The 24416-nt window shown below is 49.0% G+C and overlaps 1 protein-coding gene across 2 annotated transcripts; it reads right to left on the bottom strand.

The window, feature by feature from the left end:
* Nucleotides 1–70: 70 nt before the first annotated feature.
* On the bottom strand, nt 71–22478 carry scyl1 (SCY1-like, kinase-like 1). Of its 2 annotated transcripts, XM_068021846.1 has the most exons (18): nt 22331–22478; nt 19839–19979; nt 19223–19345; nt 17815–18041; nt 16399–16489; nt 15627–15782; nt 14385–14543; nt 14083–14190; nt 13367–13480; nt 11443–11598; nt 10705–10893; nt 9389–9464; nt 8575–8766; nt 7668–7780; nt 7171–7272; nt 5849–6163; nt 4130–4211; nt 71–892 (listed from the first exon to the last, which is right to left on the bottom strand). In XM_068021846.1, exons 1-18 carry the CDS (start codon nt 22436–22438, stop codon nt 768–770), a joined length of 2577 nt encoding a protein of 858 aa, XP_067877947.1. In that variant the 5' UTR covers nt 22439–22478; the 3' UTR covers nt 71–767. The 2 variants fall into 2 exon arrangements, with proteins under 2 accessions (XP_067877947.1, XP_067877949.1); XM_068021848.1 differs by lacking the exon at nt 7171–7272.
* Nucleotides 22479–24416: the final 1938 nt, after the last annotated feature.

The following is a 24416-nucleotide window of genomic DNA, read 5'->3' as shown; positions in this document are numbered from 1 at the left end:
ACCTTTAAAGCCATTTACTGCAAACTTTAGCATAAAACTTATCAAGCATGAACAGTCCAGCATAAGCAAGTATTTTGTCTGAAGTATCTTTAATTTAAAAAATCGCCTCTAGCTGTTAAAAGGTGATTTCATTTTCTCAGCCAAACAACCACGGATGGCAGTCAGCCCTTTTGGCAACAATGTAGATTCTTCTCCCCAACCACTAAAGTCTTGCAGAATTAGGGCTGAGTGACCTGAACCTGCAGGTTGAAAATGGGACCGTACAACTCCGATTTTTCTGCAGTATTCATATTTCTAACTTCCAACAATGAAATAGGTATGAAACATTACAACTCCACCTCTTAGCAAGCATAATAAAACATTTTTTTACTGCAGCCATGTAATTACAGTCTAATCTCACTGAAAATCCCAACAGGACACGATCTAAGCATTTAAAGTCCTAGGTTTCTGAATCAAGTATATAATATACATTCTTGAAACCAGCAACATAAGTGATCGAGAATCCAATTGTCAACAGTTGCAAAGTCCTGTTTGATGCAACTTTGTCGTCCTTCACTACTTCTGTCCTTACATATTGTATAGAACAGGATAGAAAATGAATCAACTCAAGAAGACAGTCTGTTATTTTAAAGACAAAAGCTTGAGTTCAATGAAAATGTGCCAGGCACCTTGTGATGTCCAGATGTATGATCTGACCTCGAGGGAATGACACAAATGTAAATGTAATATTGTACAGTGACCAGCCTGGGATGCGCTACACTGCTTATTCAGTCGAATTTTCGGGCACCAAGTTTCAGTGGTCCTTTGGCAGCTTTCCTCTCGGCTCGCTTTGCTTCTATTTCTCTCTTCCGTTCCTCTCGCTTTTTTCTGGCTAGATCTGATTTACTTAATCCTGGGTGGGAGGAGGAAGTCAAATGTTAGTTAAACCACAGGTTACGGACAAGGAAATATTCCAAACTGGGCCCCACCTTGAAGTTATTAATTTCTATTGGGTTACACTAGCAATCACCTCAGTGAGTGGCTATTGAGTCAAGCCGGATCCCATCCTCACTCTGCAATGCAAGTCATGGGTGGCTGATGCTTTTTTTCTGCCTCTCCCAACATCAGAGATGCAGAAGCTGGCACCTTATCTGCATGGTTCTGTACATTACAGAGGATGATTAACCAATAAGATAGTTTATCTTACAATCCCGTTAACATCCTTCATGTATTTCTTAAAAGAATTGTCGTTAAGAAATGGGAGCAAGAGTAGGCCATGTGGCCCCTTGAGCCTGCTCTGCCATTCAATAAGATCATGGCTGATCTATCTCAACTCCACTATCCCTTGATTCCTTTACTGCCTAATAGTCTGTCTTGTCTTAAATATGCTCAATGACTGAGCAGCCACAACCCTCTGAATGAAGAAATTTGTCATCTCTGTCCTGTAAAGTGCTCTTAGGATTTTTATGTTTCAATGAGATCACCTCTCATTCTAAACTCTACAGAAAATAGGCTTAGTGTCTCCTCATCCCAGGAATCAATCTACTGAACCTTTGTGGCACCCTCTTGATCAGTTTCAATTTTTCTAGCTTATTCTACTGGTGACTGCCTGATGCATCCAACGTGACCAATAAATCACGTCGTGCTAATGATCTGCAGAGAGTGCAATTAGGATTGGTTCCAAATGTAGGGAAAGCTCCCAGCTGACTTAAACCTTAAAACTGAGCCACACCAAGACAAAGGCACTGATAGCTCAGTAACTCTAGCAGAATGTTTAGACTCCCAGTGAAAGAGTCCTTGCTTTGACCGAGTGGCTTCACTCGGCATCAGACAAGGAACAGTTAGCGCCAAGCAAGTAAACAGCAACTCCTCCCTCAGCTTTGCTACTGTGGGACTGGGTGGTCAAGTGGGTCGCCCTCAAAATCTGCATCTTTGGAGCAGCTTCGAGGCATTAAGTGAGCTTTTGCATGTCAACGTCATGCTTCACTTATGGATATTAGATAAGGGTCGAATGGTGGCATGTGGACAAGGTCTGGAACTCGCCCATGCATTTTCTTTCCCTGGTCACATCCCTGCTTTTGTATTCTATACCTCGGCCAATAAAGGAAAGCATTCCATATGCCTCCTAAACCATTTTATCTACCTGTTCAGCCACCTTCAGGGACCTGTGGGCATGCATTACAAGGTCCCTCACTTCCTCTACCCCGTCAATATCCTCCCGTTTATTGTGTATTCCCTCACAGTTCTCCAGATTGAATTTCATTTGCCGCTCAACCAAACCATTGATATAATTCTGGAGTCTACAGCTATTCTCCTCACTATCAACTACACAGCCAATTTTTGTGTCATCTGCAAATTTCCCAATTATGTCTCACATTTAAGTCCAAATCATTAATATATACCACAAACTACAAGGGAACCAACACTGAGCCCTGTAGAACACCATTGGAATCCACCCTCCATTCGTAAAAACATCTGTCAACCATTACCCTTTGTTTCCTGTCACAGCCAATTTTCGATCCAACTCGCTGCATTGCCCTGTATCCCATGGGCTTTTATTTTTCCAACCAGTCTGCCATGTGGGACCTTATCAATCCTGGTTACTTCCTCAAAAAATTCAATCAAGTTAGTAAGACACGACCTTCCCTTAACAAATCCATGCTGACTATCCCAGATTAATCCGTGCCTTTCTAAGTGAGAGTTCATCCTATCTCTCAGAATTGAGTCCAATAATTTGGCCACCACTGAGGTCAGACTGACCAGGCTATAATTATTTGGTCTATCCCTTACACCCTTTTTAAACAATGGTACCTCGCCTGTATTTAGTAAGGATTTGAAGATGATCCTCAGAGCATTCGCTATTTCCTCCCTGGCTTCCTTTAAGAACCTGGAATACAATCCATCCGGCCCTGGTGATTTATCCACTTTCAAGGATGTCAGACCCTCTAGAGCTTCGTCTCATACTTATCGTATCTAATATTTCACACTCCTCTTTAATTACAATGTCTGCATCATCCCTCTCCTTTGTGAAGAGGGAGACAAAAGTACTCATTAAGAACGTTACCCACTTCTTTTGCATTCACGCATAAGTTACCTGTACATCTCTGATAGGCCCCACCCTTAGTTATCCTCTTGCTCTTAATGTACTAATAAAACATCTTTGGGTTTTCCTTGATTTTACCTGCCAATATTTTTTCATGCCCTCGCTTTGCTTTTCTAATTTCCTTTTTTAGTTCACCCCTGTACTTTCTATACTCAAGGCTTTCCAAAGTATTACGTTTTTTGTGACTGTCATAAGCTTTTTCTGCTTTAACTTGCCCTATAAGCTTCTACACAACCAGGGGGTTCTAGATTTGGTAGTACCACCCTTTTTCTTTGTGGGGACATGTCTACACTGTGCCCATAGAATCTCGCTTTTTAATGCCTCCCACTGGTTTGCCACTGATTTTCCTTCAAGTAGCTGTATCCAGTCCACTTTCGCCAGATCACACCTCAGCTTCGTAAAATTTGCCTTCCCCCAATTTAGAACTTTTACTCCTGTTCTATCCCTGTCCTTTTCCATAACAATGCTAAATCTAACTGTATTATGGTCACCCACTGCTACTTCATCCACTTGCCCACTTTCCTAAGACTAAATCTAGAATTGTGTCCCCTTTCTTGGGCTTGTTACGTGCTGACTAAAAAAGTTCTCTTGAATGCAGTTCGAGCATTTTGTGCCCTTCACACTGTTTATATCCCAATTGATATTTGGGTAATAGAAATCCCCAACTAATATTGCCCTATTGTTTTTGCACTCAGAAATTTGCCTCCATATTTGTTCTTCTATCTCCCTCTCACTATTTGGGGGTCTATAGTACACTCCTAGTAGTGTGGCTGCCCCTTTTTTATTTCTGAGCTCAACCCACATGGCCTCATTTGATGATTCATTTAGCACATCATCCCTCCTCACAGCTGTAATTGATTCCTTAGCCAATCATGCTACACCCCCTCCTCTTTCATACCCCTCTATATCCAGGGATGTTGAGCTGCCATTTATGCCCCTCTTTAAGCCAAGTTTCCGTTATAGCAATGATATCCTGCCTTCATCCGTCACAGCCAATGTCAACCAAACAATCGGCTCCACCTTCCGCTCTGTAAGCACTGAACTGACCTGGCTCTGCATCCACCGACTCCCAGTTTTCCTCGGTGTCCCAGCTGGCAGTGGCATCAGCATTCCATGCATCCTCATTTTTCTATGGAGAAGTCACACAGGATACAAACTCAGCTCAAGTTGTAATTCTATAGCGCCTTTCACCAGCTCAGGACGTTCCAAATTGCTTTACAGACAAGTAAACATTTTTTGAAATGTAGTCACTGTTGTGGTGCAGGAAGCACGGCAGCCAATTTGCACACAGCAAGCTCCTATGTACAGTAGTGAGGTAATGACCAGATAATTATTTTTAAAGTGAGGTTGGTTGAGGGTTAAACATTGGCCCCAGGGGAGAACTCTCCTGGTCTCATCTGAAAGACGACACCTTCGACAGTATAGCAGTGGAGTATTGGCCTACATTTTGCGCTCAAGTCTTTGAAGTGGGGCTAGAAGCCACAACCATCAATGAGCCGAGGCTGACATCTAATTTAACTGGGCCAGAGTGCAGGGATTCCCTGAAGATTCCCAAACCTCCTGCATTATGGTGAGGGGCACACAACCCTTCCCGACAAGAGGGACCAGGTTCTAAATGGATGAACTTTAATGGGAGAGGTAGGGGATGCGAGGGATGAACAATAATGTGCTAAAACAGTATTTGCCCTTTCCGAGGTGTTTATTTTCACATTGAAAAAAGAACTGGCGTCTATAAAGCACTTTATGGCATCTTTAACGCATCCTAAACCACTTACTTTACAACCAATGGATTATTTTTGAAATGCAGTATCATACAGCACATTTAACACAGGCAGATGATACCCACAGAAGTATAATCAGATAAAAATGGATGCCGAGGCGAAGCAGGAAACAGTAAGAAAGGGTCCTGGCCAATAGGTAGGTTTTAAGGAGGGTCTAAAAGGGAGAGGCAGGTGGAGGCAGAGGGGTGTCAGCAGAGTGGGGGAAATTGCAGAGTGGGGGTCCTACATGACTAAAGGCAGGGGCGAAGGGAGGAACAAATGCACAAGAGCCTGGAGTCGGAGGACTGGAGAGGTGTGGGGAAGAGTTTATAAGGCTGGAAACTATAGAGGCAGGAAGGCAGCATGACCACAAATACAAGAAACAGTAGAAGGCCATTTTGCCCCTCAAGCCTGCTCTACCATTCAATAAGATCGTGGCTGATCTTCAACTACAACTCTACTTGCCCGCTCGATCCCTCGATTCCCTTAGTGCCCAAAAATCTATCGATCTCAGTCTTCAATCTACTCAACGACGGAGCATCCACAGCTCTCTGGGATGGAGAATTCCAAAAATTTACAACCCTCCGAGTGAACAAATTTCTCCTCATCTCAGTTTAAATGATCCCTTATCCTGACACTGTGACCGCTAGTTCTAGACTCTCCAGCCAGGAGGGAAATAGTTTCTCAGCATCTCCCCTGTCAAGTTCTCTAAGAATTTTTTTACGATTCAATGACATCACCTCTCATTCTTCTAAACATAGAATTCTGCTCAATCTCTTCTCCTAGAGGCTGGTTATCTTTTACTGGTAGTTAAGCAATGGTGTACCTTCCCTGTGAGTGTTTGATGGGGACAGTGTAGAGGGAGCTTTACTCTGTATCTAACCCCGTGCTGTACCTGTCCTGGGAGTGTTCGATGGGGACAGTGTAGAGGGAGCTTTACTCTGTATCTAACCCCCATGCTGTACCTGTCCTGGGAATGTCTGATCAAACAGTGTACTTCATTTACCTGGTCTGTGGTCATTGCTTGAGTGACTGTGGTGAAGAGGTCCTCCTGTCTGCTCGTGCTGGCTGATGCATCCCAGTTGTATTCGCTTGCGAGCCGGACCTCCTGCCGACTTGCTGAAGCTTTGACCTTCAAGCTCTTGCTCTGACTCCGCGTGATCTCACTGCCCCATTCAGCAGTCCAGCTGTCATCTCCAGCCAAGGTCCGATCCTGAGCTGCCAGGGTCGTGGGCTCCCAGCTGTCCTCCAGACCCCAGCCTGCGCTCTCCCACTCGGAAGCTGTGGGACCTGCCTCCTTGTTTCCAGCAGCAGAGACATTCTGCGAATGGTAAATACATTTAAAATGTCTCGCGGACTTACGGTGTGTAATTGCTGTGTCACCTGCTCTCCTACTGTAATAAAAGGAGCACATCCAGTGCCTCAAACTGAGCAACGCCATTGGACATCTAGTGGCACTAAGATTCACTTCCTGTCCCACTTTCCCTCTCACACCATTGGTACATTTTTAAAAAGCTCTCTGTGAAGCAGCGAAGGTTAGGAGATTTAATAGAGGCATTCAAAATGATGATGGGGTAAATAAGGATAAAATGTAGCAGGACGGTCGGTAACCAGAGAGACACAGATTTAAGATAATTGGTAAAAGAACCAGAAGGGGAGATGAGGAGAATTTTTTTTTTTTTATGCAGTGATTTGTTGTGATCTGGAACGCGCTGCCTGAAAGGGTGGTGGAAGCAGATTCAATAGTAACTTTCAAAAGGGAAATTGGAGAAATACTTGAACATCTGCAGGGCTACATTACAGAGTATCAACAACACAAAAGCAGGCCCATCCGCTCCGTGCCGGTATTTAAGCTCCACACGAGCCTCCTCCCACTCCCTCTTCATCTCACTCCATCGCCTTCTATTCCTATCTCCCTCACTTGTTTATCCAGCTTGCCCTTAAATACATCGATACTATTCACCTCAACCACTCCCTGTGGTAGCGAGTTCCACAATCTCCCCACTCTCTGGGGAAAGAAGTTTCTCCTGAATTCCCGATTGGATTTATTAGCGACAACAACCGCAACCTGCATTTATATAGTGCCTTTAACGTAATAACATATCCCAAGGTGCTTCACTGATGCGTTATGAAAAAGAGCAGGGAAGTGGGACGAATTGGATCGCTACTTCCAAGAGCTGGTGCATGCTCGATGGGCTGAATGGCCTCCTTCTGTGCTGCACCATTTTATGAGGCGATTGCCTGTTACACTATCACTGCCCACCCCACTCCTCCCCCCCCCCCCCCCAACATGGAGTCAGGTATTACAAAGGACGAAGAGACACCCACCGTTCTCTCATTAGTCTTCCTCTTGCTGGTTGCACCCAGCGACCAGTCTGAACCACTGCTCCAGTCTTCCTTCCCGTAATGTTCCTCAGACTGCTCTGTCTCCTATTTTTAATCAAACCGGGGCATCTGATCACACAAAGGCCGCAGGAAACAAACTGTACCGTGGTCACAGACAAGCATGCCTTTCCACCCCTACTCCAGCCCGAGGACGGTGAGTCACACTGAGGGATAGACGAGCTTTGCTCTGATGAGGCATACGCTTCCCCTGACCCAGTTGCAGTGCTCCCTCACCCTATCCCTCACACACACACACTGCCACAACTGCTCTCACTGCAGGTTAATAGTCTCCTGCACCTTGGTGGATTCATGGCCCCAGGTTCCACACAAGGGCTTCGCAGCAAGGAATGCACAGCTCGTCGACCTCAGTGCAGTGCCCCCGCCACCCGTGCTAGCCTGTAGCCCCGCGACTGCCCAGGCGAGATTTCTGATGTCCATACCTCCAGGCGGCCCCAGTCTTCATCGTCCCACCTTTCTGCCACTTCATCCTTATCTGCTGATTCTTCAGCAGGAGCTGGTGTTATCGGAGTGGCTGTAGGGCTGTGTCTATCACCTGCCAATTCAAGATTAGACACATCACAAAGTGTTGCATGTATTTACAACATAGAAACAGGCCATTCAGCCCAGCAGCCCCTTTCCCACCCCCTCAGCATACCCTTCTATTCCTTTCTCCCTCATGTGTTTATCCAGTTTCCCCTTAAATACATCGATACTATTCACCTCAACCACTCCCTGTGGTAGCGAGTTCCACATTCTCCCCACTCTCTGGGGAAAGAAGTTTCTCCTGAATTCCCCATTGGATTTATTAGTGACTATCTTATATTGGTGGCCCCGAGTTTTGGTCTCGCCCACAAGGTGCAAATATCTACATAAGACGGTGGCTTAGTGGTTATGTCACTGGACTAGTAATCCAGAGGCACAGGCTAATGCTCCAGGGACACGTGCTCAAAAACCACCAGGGCAGCTGGTGGAATTTAAATACAATGAATTAATAAAAACTTGGACTTGAAAGCTAGTCTCAGTAATGGTGCCATGAAACTATCAATTGTCATAAAAACCCATCCGGTTCCCTAATGTCCTTTAGGGAAGGAAATCTGCCTTCCTTACCCGGTCTGGCCTACATGTGACTGCAGACCCACAGCAATGTGGTTGACTCTTAGCTGCTCTCTGAAATGGCCTAGCAAGGCGCTCAATTCGAGGGCAATTCGGGATGGACAACAAATGCTGGCCTTGCAAGTGACAGCCCCATCCCATGAACGAGTAAAAAATGTAGAACGATTAAACAAAGTCAGAAGCAAACAGCAAAATGCAGTGGCAATCAGCAGAGAGAATGACATCACAGCGGACCTTCTCTTGTTTCAGGGGTGGCTCCAGACGTCTGTAGCGCAGTGGACTGTCCTCCTGCTGACTGCCCTGCCGTCGCTGGGTTTCCTCGGATAAATTTTGACGTGAGAGTGGAGACTCCCGTGACAGCCCACCCAGCCCAGCTGCCGGTCAGGGTGCTGGCGGGACTCGATGAAGCAGAGTTGACATCCTTCTCTACAAAACAAGAACACAAGTGCTTAGTCAAAAGAGCAAATACTCACAAACTCAGGGCTTGCATGCAATAAGGTAAATGACGAGTTGATATATTTTTTTTCCCCGTGCGGTTGCTTTGGAGGAGGGTTGGTAGTGGTGGCGCAGGGTCTGGATTTAACATCTCATATGAAAGATAGCATCTCCGACAGTGCAGCACTCCCTCGGTACTGATACTGGGAGTATCGTCCAGGATTTTGGGCTGAAGTCTCTGGAGTGGTGCTTGTACCCACAACCTTCTGACTCAGACGAGTGAACTACTCACTGAGCCACGGCTGACACTGGCTTTACCGAGGCTGGCTCTAGGTTCCCCCATGGCAATTTTCAGCGACAAAACATGTCATGGATACTGCGCCCATTCATACCCAAGTGTTGAGAAACCTCTTCCAATATGGCTTAGGAAACTTAAGACGCTTTTTTTTTTTGGGCTGGGTCCAAGAAAGCTTGGGGCCTCAAACAAGGTCGAGTAACACAGGAAGTGCAGGGGCGAGCGGTGAAGAAAGGACCAAAGATACAGTCGGTGCTGTTTCTCCTAGAGCAGGCTGCCTGTCAAACCCCCGGCAACATCTCCACTTTGCACACTCACCCACTTCTGGGAGCTTGGACGGATCCTCCGAGACCATCTCCAGCTTTGCCAGGAAACTCCGGACTGTTTTAAAGGCCTGAAAGGACATGGGAGAAAATATCTATGGGTGCGTCGGGGAGGAGGGTTTACAAACCCTGACTTTATTTGGAAGTAAAAGGCGAGTGCAGAAGCTGGTCAGTGCCAGCACTTGCAAAGTATCACCCACCCACTCTCTCATTACCCTCCCCTCACACTTTCTCTATCCAATCTCCCCATCTCTAATGTGCTGGATAATCTGCTCACTTTGCCTCAATGTCAAGTGGAAACCCTGTGTTCACTTGCCCTCTCCTGGCTGAGAGAGAGTACTGCTCAGGATATTAATTACTGCTCCTTTTAAATTGACATTGTGAGACTCTAATGATCCCTTTCTGGCCATCAAGTTCTCACTTTGCTGTGTAGCTTTGCCCACGTCAAATTATTGGGCATCTGACCTCAGTGATTTGTCCGCTATGAGACTGGGTGACCAAGCTTCTGTCTTTGTGGCTTCATTGGCGTGTACCTCTGCGCAAAGTTTAAATCTGGCAGAGGTGTGAGGGGCCGAATGGTCTCTCCCCTTAGGTGCCGTAACATTTGCCGTTTCCTACTCCCAGATATCTCTAGTTGCTAATACTAGAAGATCCGAGTGTCTGGTTAATCCAGCAACAAGGCCGCACAGCCAAGAATGGCCCTTTCCAAACCTCCAGAACGCCACAGGAGACACCAGTGAGTGAGATCACATCAAACTGGACTCAGTTGCCTGGGCTGCTTGTGGCCATCGGGTTATAGTTGGGACGGTCTTATTGGGGACCCCCAATAAGATCTCCCTGACCAAGGTCAGATTCCAGTTCGGATGTTAACATAAGAAATAGGAGCAGGAGCGGGCCATTCGGCCCTTTGAGCCTGCTCTATCAGTCAATAAGATTTTGGCTGATCTGCTACTACAACTCCACTTTCCCGTCCTATCCCTCAATTCCCCCATTGTCCAGAAATTTCTGGAACTCAGTCTTGAATATACTCAAGGACTGAGCATCCGCAGCTCTCTGGAGTAGAGAATTCCAAAGATTCACAACCCTCCGAGTGAAGAAATTTCTCATTTCAGCCCGAAGTGGACGACCCCTTATATTGAAACTATGACCCCCGTCGTCTAGACTCTCCAGCCGGGGGAGGAGGCAGCCTCTGTCAAACCCTTTCAGAATTTTATACATTTCAACATGATTACTTCCTATTCTTCTAAACTCTAGAGAATATAGGCCCATTCTACACATTCTCACCACATAGCGATTAGTCATGCTACATACCTGATCTCGGACATTCTTGTCAGGATCCGCCGTCAGCGGACACAACACCAGAAGGACTTTATAAGCGCAGTCACTGACTGAGTAGTAATTGTGAGTGGCAGCAAACCCCAGTACACCGGCGGCCCTGGAGGGAGCAAATGGATCCTTTGTTGCTCGAGAGAAAGCGGAGATGAGAACTCTCTGCCGGGTCTGCAGGGAAAAAACACAACTGAAACCCAAATCTGTGACTGGAGAGGCCAATGTTAAACCATGCAGCAGTTCTAAAAATACTGACACGCTCCCGGGGAACCCCCGACAGATACTGACACGCTCCCGGGGAACCCCCGACAGATACTGACACGCTCCCGGGGAACCCCCGACAGATACTGACACGCTCCCGGGATACCATGTAAATTTTGAACCAGAGAGACCCAGGCAGCTCATTTCAGCCAGGCAGCACTAAGACTGCAGCACTGAGGAAGGGACAATCAGCCAGGACATCTGCTCCTGGCTGCTGCATTATGACCCCCACCCCTCTCCATCATGGTGGAAAGCGTGATTGTGCGAGCGTTGGGGGGAGGAGGGGGGGGGTGGTGGTCAGGGTTGGCTTTGATGACTCACCCCACGGTCGAATACCCCGGCAGCACTCATTGCCTAGACCTCTGCATGAAAACATGTGGAGACAGGCCACCCACCCCCCCCAGCAGCTTCAGCAGAGCAGCAACAAAACATAAATGATTTGAAAGCGTCGGCACTTACGTTGGCATTGAGATAGGAAGAGATCTTCCCCAGGCAGACAGTGGTGTTGCAACGAATGGGGCCCTGGTCGTCCTTCGCCTGCAGCCGTGCAAAGTGCTTCATCAGCTCCAAGTTCAGGTTGCTGTCACTGAGCTTCGGGGCGAGCAGCAGCATTGACTGGAACCAAGAACAAGAGAGCTCAGCAAGGACCGAGGTCACGGGGGCTTGAGCCGCCCCCCTGCTCCAGAACTGGAGCCTGTGAGGGATCTTGCTGTGCACAAACTGGCCACAGCACGTGGTCTCATGACAGTGACAACACTTCATTTCAAATTCACTGGCTACGAAGCAACTTTACACAGGACTGTATAGTATATAGGGTACCACTGACACTCCACTCGAGCCTCTTCCCATCTTTCCTCGTCTAAATCTCTCAATTCCCTTCAAGGCTCTGTGGACCAACTCTAACAGCCCCGTCAGCATTTAATTATTTTATTCCCCCCCACACAGATCAGGCTTCAGCTCGCTGAGCAATGCTACACCTCCTCGAGGATCACTATATTCTTCCCATTATTCAGTGGCCAGTACTGCACACATGAATCCAAGCTGGCTCCAAAGATGCCTTGACCGTCAGATGAGATGTAAGGTCAAAGGCGCCTCCCGCCTGTGCAGTATCTGGGGGCGGGAGGGAGTGGGCGGTGGTGATTGGTAATTAGGAAGGAGGAATTCAAATAACTTTAAGGGTCTCTTTATCCAAACCCATCGTGTGACCTGTACAGTAATATCATCTCCACTTTTGATTCTTTTTTAATTCATTTGTATGATGTGATGTCACTGGCTAGGCCCAGCATTTATCGCCCATCCCTAATTCCCCTAGAGAAGGTGGTGGTGAGCTGCCTTCTTGAACCGCTGCAGTCTGTGCGGGGTAGGTACACCCACAGTGCTGTTAGGAAGGGAGTTCCAGGATTTTGACCCAGTGACAATTCCTCCTTCCTAATGACCAACCACCACCGTCCACTCCCTCCCGCCCCCAGATACTGCACAGGCGGGAGGGGCCTTTGACCTTACATCTCATCTGATGGCGATATAGTTCCAAGTCAGGATGGTGTGTGGCTTGGAGGGGAACTTGCAGGTGGTGGTGTTCCCATGTGTCTGCTGCCCTTGTCCTTCTAGGTGGTAGAGGTCACGGGTTTGGAAGGTGCTGTCGAAGGAGCCTTGGTGAGTTGCTGCAGTGCATCTGTGCGTCGGTGGTGGAGGGAGTGAGTGTTGAAGGTGGTAGATTGGGTGATCAAGCAGGTTACTTTGCCCTGGATGGTGTCGAGCTTCTGGAGTGTTGTTGGAGCTGCAGTTGTCCAGGCAAGTGGAAAGAATTCAACACACTCCTGACCTGCGCCTTGAAATAAATCGCTGCTCCTTCACTGCTGTTGGGTAAAATCCTGGGACTCCCTCCCTAACAGCACTGTGGGCGTACCTACACCAGATGGACTGCAGCGGTTCAAGAAGGCAGCTCACCACCACCTTCTCAAGTGCGATTGGGAATGGACAATAAATGCTGGCCTAGCCCGCAACACTCTCATCTCAAGAATGAAGAAAAGGAAACACAAAGCATGTGGGTATTGAGACTAAAGATCCAATGACAGCATCGATTACTCATTTTTTAGTCATCAGAAATGCAATTAGATACATCCAAATTCCTAATAAGCCCTGACTGGCCAGGGGCCAATGCACTGGCACAGTTACCTGCCAGTCCCCAGTGATAGGTGCTACCCTCCAAAGGTTAATCACCACCAGTGCCCTGCAGCGTGATGGCCCTGCCTCCCTCACATACCCATTACAGACTCTGCCACGCACATCATCTTGGGAGCCACCTCAATCCCTGCCTCCAGAGAGAACCCAGCCCTTGCTGTGCGAAACCAGTCACTGAATTATAACGGCCGACAGCACCAACCTTCACGGTCTGCTCCCTGATGGCAGGATTCGTATCCATGAAGCCCTGGACAACGTGGGGGAAAATCTGAGTGTTCACCGTCGCTTCATTCAGGTACTGAATAAACTGCTCCATCTGAAACGACAGCGCACGCAAATCAGTCACCTCGCTGTCGCCACCACTGCTTGTGGGATCTTGCTGTGCGCAAAATGGCTGCTGCCTTTTCCACCCCAACGACAGCCTTCCAACTCATTAACCGCAGGCAGAACTCATGCTCGAGTCAGAAGGTTGTGGGTTCAAGCCTACAATGTAGGCGTCACTCCAGTGCAGTACTGAGAGCCACGCTGTCAGAGAGTCTGATGATACTGGGGCTAAAAGGGACAGGCTTGCTTACATACACACACTCCACTTTAGCAGCAGGATAATACACTGTGCAACCTCCGCCTTACCACGAGCAATGGCATGGGAGATTCACCGGTGCTTTAAACGTGCCGGGGCTGCAATGCCGTAAAGATGCGCCCAAATTGTAACATTGACTGAAAGTGATATTTTGCTTGGGGGCATGTGCGCGCAAGCGGCCAGAGTTGGAGGAGGGCAGAGATAGCAGAGGGTTGTGGGGGTTGGCGGAGGTTACAGAGATGGGGGAGGGGCGCAGGCGAGGCCGAGGCAGGATTTGAACACGAGAATTTTAACATTGAGGCGCCGTCGCACAACGTTCCAAAAATATCGCCACCGACCTGCTGAAGCAGACGGATCCTCATTGCTCTGTCTGTCGAGGAAAACATTTTGACCACGACGGGGATAATTTTCTGCTGGTATTCTTCCGCACTGAGGAACTTCCCCACCTGTGGAGACAGCACCAAAACATAACCGCTTTCCCCCTCAAATCAGCCCTTCCAATTCTGTCCCCCCCCAACCCCACACCCAACGAAGACAGCCAGGGTTACGGTACATGCTCCCCTTGCACTAAAGACACGGACTTGTGTTACAGTACTCGACTCCTGCCCCGCAAGAATTCAGACCGCTGCAAAGGACGTACTTTGAAGAGCGGCGTCAGAATGACGGCTCCGGCGCTGCCGAACTCAAACGCCGTCAGCAGCTGCGGGAGAATCTTGTGCTTGCAGAAGTCTTCGGGAAAGGTGTCGAGCTGCGAGCTCAGTTCCAGGAAAAAGTTCTGCCGTTCGACTGCCTCTTTAATCTTCAGACATGTGTACGTGAGAGAGAGAGAGAGAGAGAGGGATCGTTAACTTCAGAGCACACCCACATTCCACCAAGCTGGGGCGGCACAGACACACCAAAGCGCCGCGCATGCACGCACACGAAGGCCTTGCATTTATATAGCGCCTTTCATGACCTCAGGACATCCCAAAGTGCTTTACAGCCAGCGAAGTACAATCACCTGTTGTAATGTTGGAAATACGACAGCCAATTTGTACGCTGCAAGCTCCCACAAATGCGATACTGCCCAGATAATATGTCCGTGATGTTGGTTGACAAGAACTTTACCACACCTTTAACGTAACGAAACATTGACGGGATAATTATTGGCCCAGGACACCGGGGAGAACTCCCCTGGCTCTTCTTTGAACAGCGTCATGGGCCCCTTCATGTCCACCTGAGAGAACAGACAGGGCCTCGGCTTAACATTTCATCCGGGAAACTGACATCTCTGACAATGCGACACTCACTCAGCAGTGCACCGGGAGTGTCCACCTGGATTATGGGCTCGAGTCTCCAGAATGGGACTTCTGACTCAGAGGCGAGATATTGCCACCAGCCTGATTAATAGATCTACAGTTTACAAAATCAGAATCCTCTCCTCGTTGATGTTAATTTTGAACACACAGTTGGATCCATGGGTACGGGAAATACATGGCTCCGAGTTTATTTAGCCTTACCCAGGAAATAAAAAAATTCCTTCTCTTCTTCCCCGATCACTGGAATCATTCTTTTCCCATCTATTTTCCCTGGATTCGTGTGGAAAGTGCATCATTTCACACTTCCCCCGCATTCCCAATTGCACCCTTCTTGCACCCACTTAACCAGTCTGTATCCCTACAACTAAAAATAGCAGTTCCCATTCCCTGTACTTCACATCAGAGCTGGGAAAGACAGAGAACCTTATCACAGAGGGTGGGGGGGGGGGGGGGCTGGATGGGGGGGGAGCAGAGCCACAGTCTGAGAATCCCCATACGTGAGCAACACAATCTTACCGGGAATACCTCCCGGGTTACCAAGGACCCGTTTACGGCTAGCAGTGCATCTCTAAGCCCGGACTGACCTGAATCTCCTCCAAGAAGAGGTTCGTTTCTATAAACCTATTATTCATGAAGCCGTTAAGTGCCCTGCAATTCTGCAGAAATTTGGCCGGATTTGGTCTGATTTTGGGATTAGCTCCGACAAGCTCACAGTAATGAGGCACAAGGGACTTCGGGATCTGAAAGAAACAAAACAAGGAAAGAAAAATGTGCAACAGAAGCCAATAACCAAAAGGAAAAATTATTCAGCCCCAGCAACTTCATTTCAAATGCCCCATGGTCAATTTCTCCCTCAACCCCGATGCATTTGCATGGTGCCTTTTACACCCTCAGGGAGTTTCAAATTCATTGATGTTACGTGGGTAACCCGTTTGCACAAAGCAAGATTTCACTTATAGCAAAGATTCAATCTCCATTCAGTGATTGGGGAACAAATGCTGGCCAGAACACTGGAAGAACTCCTGCTGCTTTCCTCCCAGAAGTGACGTGGGATCTTTTAACATCGACCTGAACAAGCAAACGGGGCCCCCCCCCCCAAGTTGAACGGCTCATTAGAGGATGGGCCTCTCCGACCCTGCAGTGCTCCCCTGGTACTGCACTGGTGTCAGCCTAGATTGTGGGCCCAAATGCTCAGCAGTAGGATTTGAATCCACGGCCTTCTGACAGAGGCGAGGGCACTAGCTGTGAGCCAAGCTACAAAATGATTCCATCAGTCATGAGTATATAAAGCCCTGTTGGTCGGAGGAGGCCCGCTCAAGTTTTGCCCGCATGCGCATTAAGAGGACAAGCACAGACCTTTCCAAGGGACCGGAGGGCGGAGGATCTGTGCAGTGGTCCGTTGAAAACCTCCCAGATTAAGCAGCCCAGACGCCACATATCAGCTGACCTGCAAGAGGATAACGCAGTCAGTCTAGCCTAGGATTCCTCTAATTTAGACAACTCTCTGCACTTCGATAGCTCACAGAAGCAACAGAACATGAATACAAATCACCACTTCATTCTTTGTGGCTGGGGTGGAATTTTATCTCTCTCTCCCTCCCCTCCTGAAGAGGCCGATTTTGTTGGCATCCGCCTCTACATGGCTCAGCCACTCGACACTGCTGACGTAAGAGCTTAGACAGTAAATATCGGAGAGCTATTCAAAACAGGCAAACAACATGGCCATCAATTTGCCACTTGGGGAAACACAAAAGTTTGTTTTTTTGTGAATGTTACATCAAGTCAAATTGAAGGATCAGAGTGTTGGGGAATAGAACACTTTCCATTTTGGCACCAAGTACCAGAATAGGACATCCTCAGGGCAGGTACAGCACAGAACTAGATATAGAGTAAAGAAAAAAAGGGTCAGATACAGAGTAAAGCTCCATCTACACTGTCCCCATCAAACACTCCCAGGACAGGTACAGCACGGGGTTAGATACAGAGTAAAGCTCCCTCTACACTGTCCCCATCAAACACTCCCAGGACAGGTACAGTACGGGGTTAGATACAGAGTAAAGCTCCCTCTACACTGTCCCCATCAAACACTCCCAGGACAGGTACAGTACGGGGTTAGATACAGAGTAAAGCTCCCTCTACACTGTCCCCATCAAACACTCCCAGGACAGGTACAGCACGGGGTTAGATACAGAGTAAAGCTCCCTCTACATTTCCCCATCAAACACTCCCAGGACAGGTACAGCACGGGGGTTAGATACAGAGTAAAGCTCCCTCGACACTGTCCCCATCAAACACTCCCAGGACAGGTACAGCACGGGGTTAGATACAGAGTAAAGCTCCCTCTACACTGTCCCCATTAAACACTCCCAGGACAGGTACAGCACAGGGGTTAGATACAGAGTAAAGCTCCCTCTACACTGTCCCCATTAAACACTCCCAGGACAGGTACAGCACGGGGTTAGATACAGAGTAAAGCTCCCTCTACACTGTCCCCATTAAACACTCCCAGGACAGGTACAGTAGTTTGACACCAGAGTGAAGCTTCTTTCTGCTCTGGCCCAGCCTTTGATTAGCAGCCAATGCGACATTCTGTCTCCATAACCCACCTCTTCAATTGAATTGTTCAGTGCCGTCACCCAATTCTGACTGGGAACTTGAGGCTGTCAAATTCATCTCACCATCATTTTTACCTGACATAGATTCCTCTCATGCCCTTTGTGTAACATGCCTGTAACGAGTACAAAAACCGCACGGTGTCTTTTATATAATTACCATTTCTCCACTCCGCCTCTGCTGACATTTGGGTCCGTTTTCTCTGGCGGGTCGTATTTATCGAGTTCCGGAAAACCCTTTGACGGCAGCGGCGTCTCCTCTTGTGTCGCATACATGTAATCAAGACCACCGAGTTTCCACTCACCCGCGCGGTCCACGAAAACGGCTGACATGCAAACATTATTGTGGATGAGACTGCAGTCATTCACAAGGAAACTTAGGGCTTTCTGCAAGGCACGAGACGGTGGGACAGTCAATGTTGCTTCAACAAAACCAACTTGCATTTATATAGCGCCTTTCACGTGATTTAAAAAGTCCCAAGACAGCATTTTGACCCCAAGTTACATATGATATCAGGAGCTTATTAAATTATGACATGATGATATTAAACGCAGACTGGGTGACCGCTTTGCCGAACACCTCCGCTCAGTCCGTAAGCAGGACCCCGAGCTTCCAGTTGCTGGCCATTTCAACACACCCCCCTGCTCTCATGCCCACATCTCTGACCTGGGATTGCTGCAGTGTTCCAGTGAACATCAACGCGAGCTCGAGGAACAGCATCTCATTTACCGATTCGGCACACGACAGCCTGCCCGACTGAACATTGAGTTCAATCATGTCAGAGCGTGACGGGCTCCCCCCTTTGTATTTTTAGCCATTTTTTCTTTATTTGTTTATTTTATTTCATTTTGTTTCATCATTCATTTTTTTTTTTAAACTTGTGCCTACCTACTGCTTTTTTGTCATTTTTGTGCTTTGGGCCAGGTTGTTTTATTTTTCTGTCCATTAACACCCTCTCTGCACTAACGCGTTGTCTTTCAACACACCATTAACCTTTGCTCCATGACCTTCTGGTCAGTTATTCTCCGTGACCTTGTCCTATCAACACCTTCTCTTTGGTTATCTCTTGCCCCATCCCCGCTTTATCAGCTTAAAACCTATTACATTTCTAGCCTCTGTCAGTTCAGGGTCACGGACCTGAAACGTTAACTCTGCTTCTCTCTCCACAGATGGTGCCAGACCTGCTGAGTATTTCCAGCATTTCTTGTTCTTATTTCAGATTTCCAGCATCTGCAGAATTTTGATTTTATTAAATTATGGCTGCGAGTCGTGTTGCTGCAAGGCCCGGGCAGAATGGAGATGATTGGCAGGGGCATTACCCAATCATACATGCAGACTGCCCTGCTGTTAAGGGACTGGGATGGATTTGTGTGGAGCTATCCTCCATTCACCGGAGAATAATCTTGCTGTACTCAGGAGACTTTGCTGCAGTCTTAGTCATGAGTTCGGCTGGAAACTAGACTCTTCTGGATTTCTGCCTCACCTCCAGCTCATTGGCTAACCTAACGTACTCACTCCCTTCAAATTTTATAAGCTGACGTAGGATCACAGAGCTGTGCAATCTTACCACAATCTGATGCAGCCCCCATGAGATCTCCTGCTCGTTCAGCTCCCCCGCTGTCTCTTTTGTTTTCAAATAGGTGACAAGTGAGGTGACTGGCTCTGTCACGATATACAAGCATTTCTCGGCCTTTGAAATCAAAGCAAAGAATTATCAATAATGCAGATGTTTAAAAAGCAACCAATGCCAGTTTAAACCTCATGAACTGGGATAGAACTTATTTTGTTACTGGGACTTCCCTTAATGAGATCCATCGACCAGGAGGATCCCAGCTCTGGTCCCTGCCTGGAGTTAAGACTAACTGATCTCAGATAGGACAGCAGTGGAGATGCTCCAACTAACATCATCTCCGGTAAAATTATGTGTCAAAATCACGCGCTTAGTATTTTTAACGCTAATGCAATCGCCCCGATCCGACCTTTCTGCCCCAACTAGAAAGCCTACATTTCTCAATAAGCTATCCTGTCAACAAATATTCCTGTTACACTTGGGAGCAGTCTGTTGTTCTCATTACCTATTCTACATATTTTTTGTACTAATATCCTCTGCCAACCCACTCTCCGCCCCCTGTCCCCCAGCCAAAAAGGCAAAATGCTTCTCCTGAACAATAAAGGACACTTACCTCTAACCCATCGGTGAAGGACAGGATGTTCGGGTGGCGCAGAGTTTTCAGTCGTTTAAATGCCGCTTTCGCCACTTGTGTCTGCTCATCTGAGCTCGGCTTGATATCGTACACAAACACAGAGACCGGGTCACTGGTACCCTGGGAGGGAGGGGATAATGTTAGACAGAGACCTGGCTCGCCACAACAGGACACTATTCAGCAGGGGGGTAGGGAAGTGAGGGTGGGAATGACAGGGCTGAAGAGAATATCCAAAGGTTCCCACTCTCCCTATCATTATTCAGTGACACCTGTTGGCAGGTGCCTGAGTACGGACGTTGGACAAGCGCACAATCAGGCTGGGCCGAGACGCCCCCACAGTCGAATAACCAATCAGTGTCCACTGCCACTTGGATGAGGTATCGTACCTAACAAAGAGTCGGCCCTTTACAGGGTGGAGTTGCGAGCGTGGAACTGGCAGGAAGAACAAAGAACAAAGAAAATTACAGCACAGGAACAGGCCCTTCGGCCCTCCAAGCCTGCGCCGATCCAGATCCTCTCTCTAAACATGTCGCCTATTTTCTAAGGTTCTGTATCTCTTTTCTTCCTGCCCATTCATGTATCTGTCTAGATACATCTTAAAAGACTCCATCGTGCCCGCATCTACCACCTCCACTGGCAATGCGTTCCAGGTGCCCACCACCCTCTGCGTAAAGAACTTTCCACGCATATCCCCCCTAAACTTTTCCCCTTTCACTTTGAACTCGTGTCCTCTAGTAATTGAAACCCCCAAGGAAACAAATCTTCTCCCGAATGTAGTTCAGTAACTCCCATCGAAAGTGGCAACCTGGAGATCAACGAAGGGAAGAGAATGGCGATACCCTCTATGGTCGTTTAGCCCAAGACATTCATTGCTGGCACTCTCATGCAAAGAATAGTTACTCGGGCAAGGTAAAGGGGGGGGGGGGGGGAAGGAAAGGAAGGGGGGGGGGGGGGAAAGGAAGGGGGGGGGGGAAGGAAAGGAAGGGGGGGGGAAGGGAAGGAAGGGGGGGGGGAAGGAAGGGGGGGGGGGGGGAAGGAAGGGGGGGGGGGGGGGAAGGAAAGGAAAGGGGGGGGGGGGAAGGAAAGGAAGGGGGGGGGAAGGGAAGGAAGGGGGGGGGGAAGGAAGGGGGGGGGAAGGAAGGGGGGGGGGAAGGAAGGGGGGGGGAAGGAAGGGGGGGGGGAAGGAAGGGGGGGGGGAAGGAAGGGGGGGGGGGGGGGAAGGAAGGGGGGGGGGGGGGAAGGAAGGGGGGGGGGGGGGGAAGGAAGGGGGGGGGGGGAAGGAAGGGGGGGGGAAGGAAGGGGGGGGGGGGAAGGAAGGGGGGGGGGGGGAAGGGGGGGGGGGGAAGGAAGGGGGGGGGGGGAAGGAAGGGGGGGGGGGGGGGAAGGAAGGGGGGGGGGGGGGGAAGGAAGGGGGGGGGGGGGGAAGGAAGGGGGGGGGGGGAAGGAAGGGGGGGGGGGGAAGGAAGGAAGGGGGGGGGGGGGAAGGAAGGGGGGGGGGGGGGGGGAAGGAAGGGGGGGGGGGGGAAGGAAGGGGGGGGGGGGAAGGAAGGGGGGGGGGGGGGAAGGAAGGGGGGGGGGGGGGGAAGGAAGGGGGGGGGGGAAGGAAGGGGGGGGGGGGGGGAAGGAAGGGGGGGGGGGGGGGAAGGAAGGGGGGGGGGGGGAAGGAAGGGGGGGGGGGGGGAAGGAAGGGGGGGGGGGGGAAGGAAGGGGGGGGGGGGGGAAGGAAGGGGGGGGGGGGGAAGGAAGGGGGGGGGGGGGGAAGGAAGGGGGGGGGGGGGAAGGAAGGGGGGGGGGGGGAAGGAAGGGTGGGGGGGGGGAAGGAAGGGTGGGGGGGGGGAAGGAAGGGGGGGGGGGGGAAGGAAGGGGGGGGGGGGGAAGGAAGGGGGGGGGGGAAGGAAGGGGGGGGGGAAAGGAAGGGGGGGGGGAAAGGAAGGGGGGGGGGGAAAGGAAGGGGGGGGGGGGAAAGGAAGGGGGGGGGGAAGGGAAGGGAACGAAGGGGGGGGAGGGAAGGGAACGAAGGGGGGAGGGAAGGGAACGAAGGGGGGAGGGGTGTCTGGGCGTGGCCGGGGCGGGGCAAGGAAGGGGGAAGATGGGGGGGTTAATAATGGGGGGGGGGGTTAATAATGGGGGGGGGGGTTAATAATGGGGGGGGGGGTAAGACCATTTGAGTTTGCAATAAATAAATAATTCGTATTCCCCCCCTCCTTGCTCTCGAAAAAGAATTACTGACTGGAATGAGCAATTGTATTAATTTTTTTTGGTTAAGTGGGTGGTTCAAGCAGCCAGTGATGTTAAATCCATGCCTCGGTCTTTCCTGGAGCGAACCGCCGTGAAACAGGGCTCCTCAAGTGGGTCACGCCCTACCCGAGTCCTAGGCTTCACCCGGGGCCTAGAAAAAAGGGCCTTCCCCCCCCCAGTCCTGGGATAATTTATTTCCCTTCAAATTAACTTTACTGATTGGTGCCGATTACCTTTTTCTTGCCCTGGTGCAGCTGCCAAAGGCCCAGCGAGGCCTCGGCCCCCCCGCTGGTCTCGTACGGAAAATCCTTGATAGGATCCCGGGAGAAGAAGCTCCACATCGCGACCGGCCATAGCACTGACGTCAGTTCCTGGAGACCGCTGGCCACGTGATGCTGGTAATAGGGCACTTTCACATCCGCCATCTTGGACCGGAAGTTCCCCCACTCCCAGTGTCTGTACTGAGTGAGTACCGTCTTTCAGATGAGACATTAAACCCATCTGCTCAGGTGTTGTAAAAGATCCCTTGGCACTATTTTGAAGACGAGCAGGGGAGCCAATATTTATCCCTCAATCAACATCACAAGAAACACATTATCTGGTCATTATCATATGCTGTTTGTGGGATCTTGCTGTGCGCATAATGGCTGCCATGTTTCCTGCATTATGACAGTGACTACACTTTAAAGAGTGCTTCATTGGCTGTAGAGTACTTTCAGACGTCCGGTGGTTGTGGAAGGCGCTATATAAATGCAAATCTTTCTTTTTTCTTTTTCAGGTAAGCAAATTTAACAGAGGTTAAGAAAAAGTCCCCAAGGCCCTTCACAGGAGCGTTATCAAGCAGCATTTGACACTAGGAGTCAAAAAGGTGGATTTTAAGGAACGTCTTAAAGGAGAGCACAGTCCTGATCGGAGACACCAGCAGTGGAGGCAGAGGATAAAAGAGAGAGAGTGGGCAACAGCAGCAGTGGCAGAGGATAAAAGAGAGAACTCAGGGGACAGTGCAGACCTGATCGCAGAAGCCAGCAGCGGTGGCAGAGAATAAAAGAGAGAGTGAGTGGGGGAACAGGGTGGACCAGATCAGAGGCACCAGCAGTGACCAAAGAAGATAAAAGAGAGAGTAGGGGAAGAGTGTGGACTCCTGATGGGTGTATTTCCAAATAAGCAATGATGATGTCAGAGGACAGCAGGTAGGTGATTGGTTGGTGAATAATAGTTTTTTTAAAAACTAGGTCTGTGGTTTAAACTAGGACCAGGAAATTATAAAGCACAGTATAAAATTTAAAGCTTAACGTGTTAAATTAATGAATAAATTCCAATCGGAGTAACTCTATCAGTAAGTGAATTACTAAGAGTATTAGCACAGAACAGGTCTAGAGGCATGCATCAAAATTAATAGTTAAAACAAGGTACAAACTAGATTCGGGGGTTGTGTGCCACTGTTATTCAGGTTTGGAGACTGTTGGGAGTGATGACACCTTGAAGGAGTGCAGTCCAGACCATGGCACCAATGCACAAGGGACTGTACAGGAGGGAGCAGCAAAGAGCATTAATGCTGATGCCATAGTTAGGGAGGCAGACAGGCATTTCTGTAACTATTATTGTGAGTCCCGTATGGTGTGTTGCCAGGGTAAAAGACATCAGAGAGAGGGTGTAGAATATTCCACAGGGGGAAGGGAGTGAGCCAGAAGTTGTGGTACACTTTGGTGCCAATGATATAGAGAGAGCAGGTCAGATTTTCAGGAGCTAGGGAGCAAGTGAAAAAGTAGGACCTCAAAGGTAGTAATCTCTGGATTACTCACAGTGCCCCATGCGAATGAGAGTAGAAATAAGAAGAATGGCAGGATCAATGCATGGCTTGAGGCATGGGACAAGAAGGAGGGCTCCAGATTCTTGGGGCATTGGGACCAGTTCTGGGCAGGAGGCACCTATTCAAAAGGGATGGCTTGCACCTCAACAGGACTGGGACCTCCTCATGGGGAGGTTCACTAGTGTGGTGGGGAGGGTTTAAACTAAATTTGCAGGGGGGTGAGCACCAGCATATAGAAGTAGAAAAGAGGAATAAGGTGCATAAAGGAGTGAGAGTGTTGGATAGTATTAGAGAAGAAAGTAGTACCATATTAGATAGGAGCAGACTAAAAAGGATTATGAGGAATACAAAGCCAGCTTTATAATGCATGTATGTAAATGCACAAAGTGTGGTGAATAAGGTCGATGAGCTACAAGCACCAATAGCCATGTGGGAATAGGATGTAGTAGCAATAACAGAAATATGGGGACTGGCTGTTTAAGATTCAAGGATACAAAGTCTTCAGGAAA

Source organism: Heterodontus francisci, chromosome 44 (genome assembly GCF_036365525.1).
Source record: "Heterodontus francisci isolate sHetFra1 chromosome 44, sHetFra1.hap1, whole genome shotgun sequence".
Lineage (NCBI taxonomy): Eukaryota > Metazoa > Chordata > Chondrichthyes > Heterodontiformes > Heterodontidae > Heterodontus > Heterodontus francisci.
The sequence above is the reverse complement of the archived record's forward strand: the minus strand, read 5'-3'. Positions and strand labels throughout refer to the sequence as shown.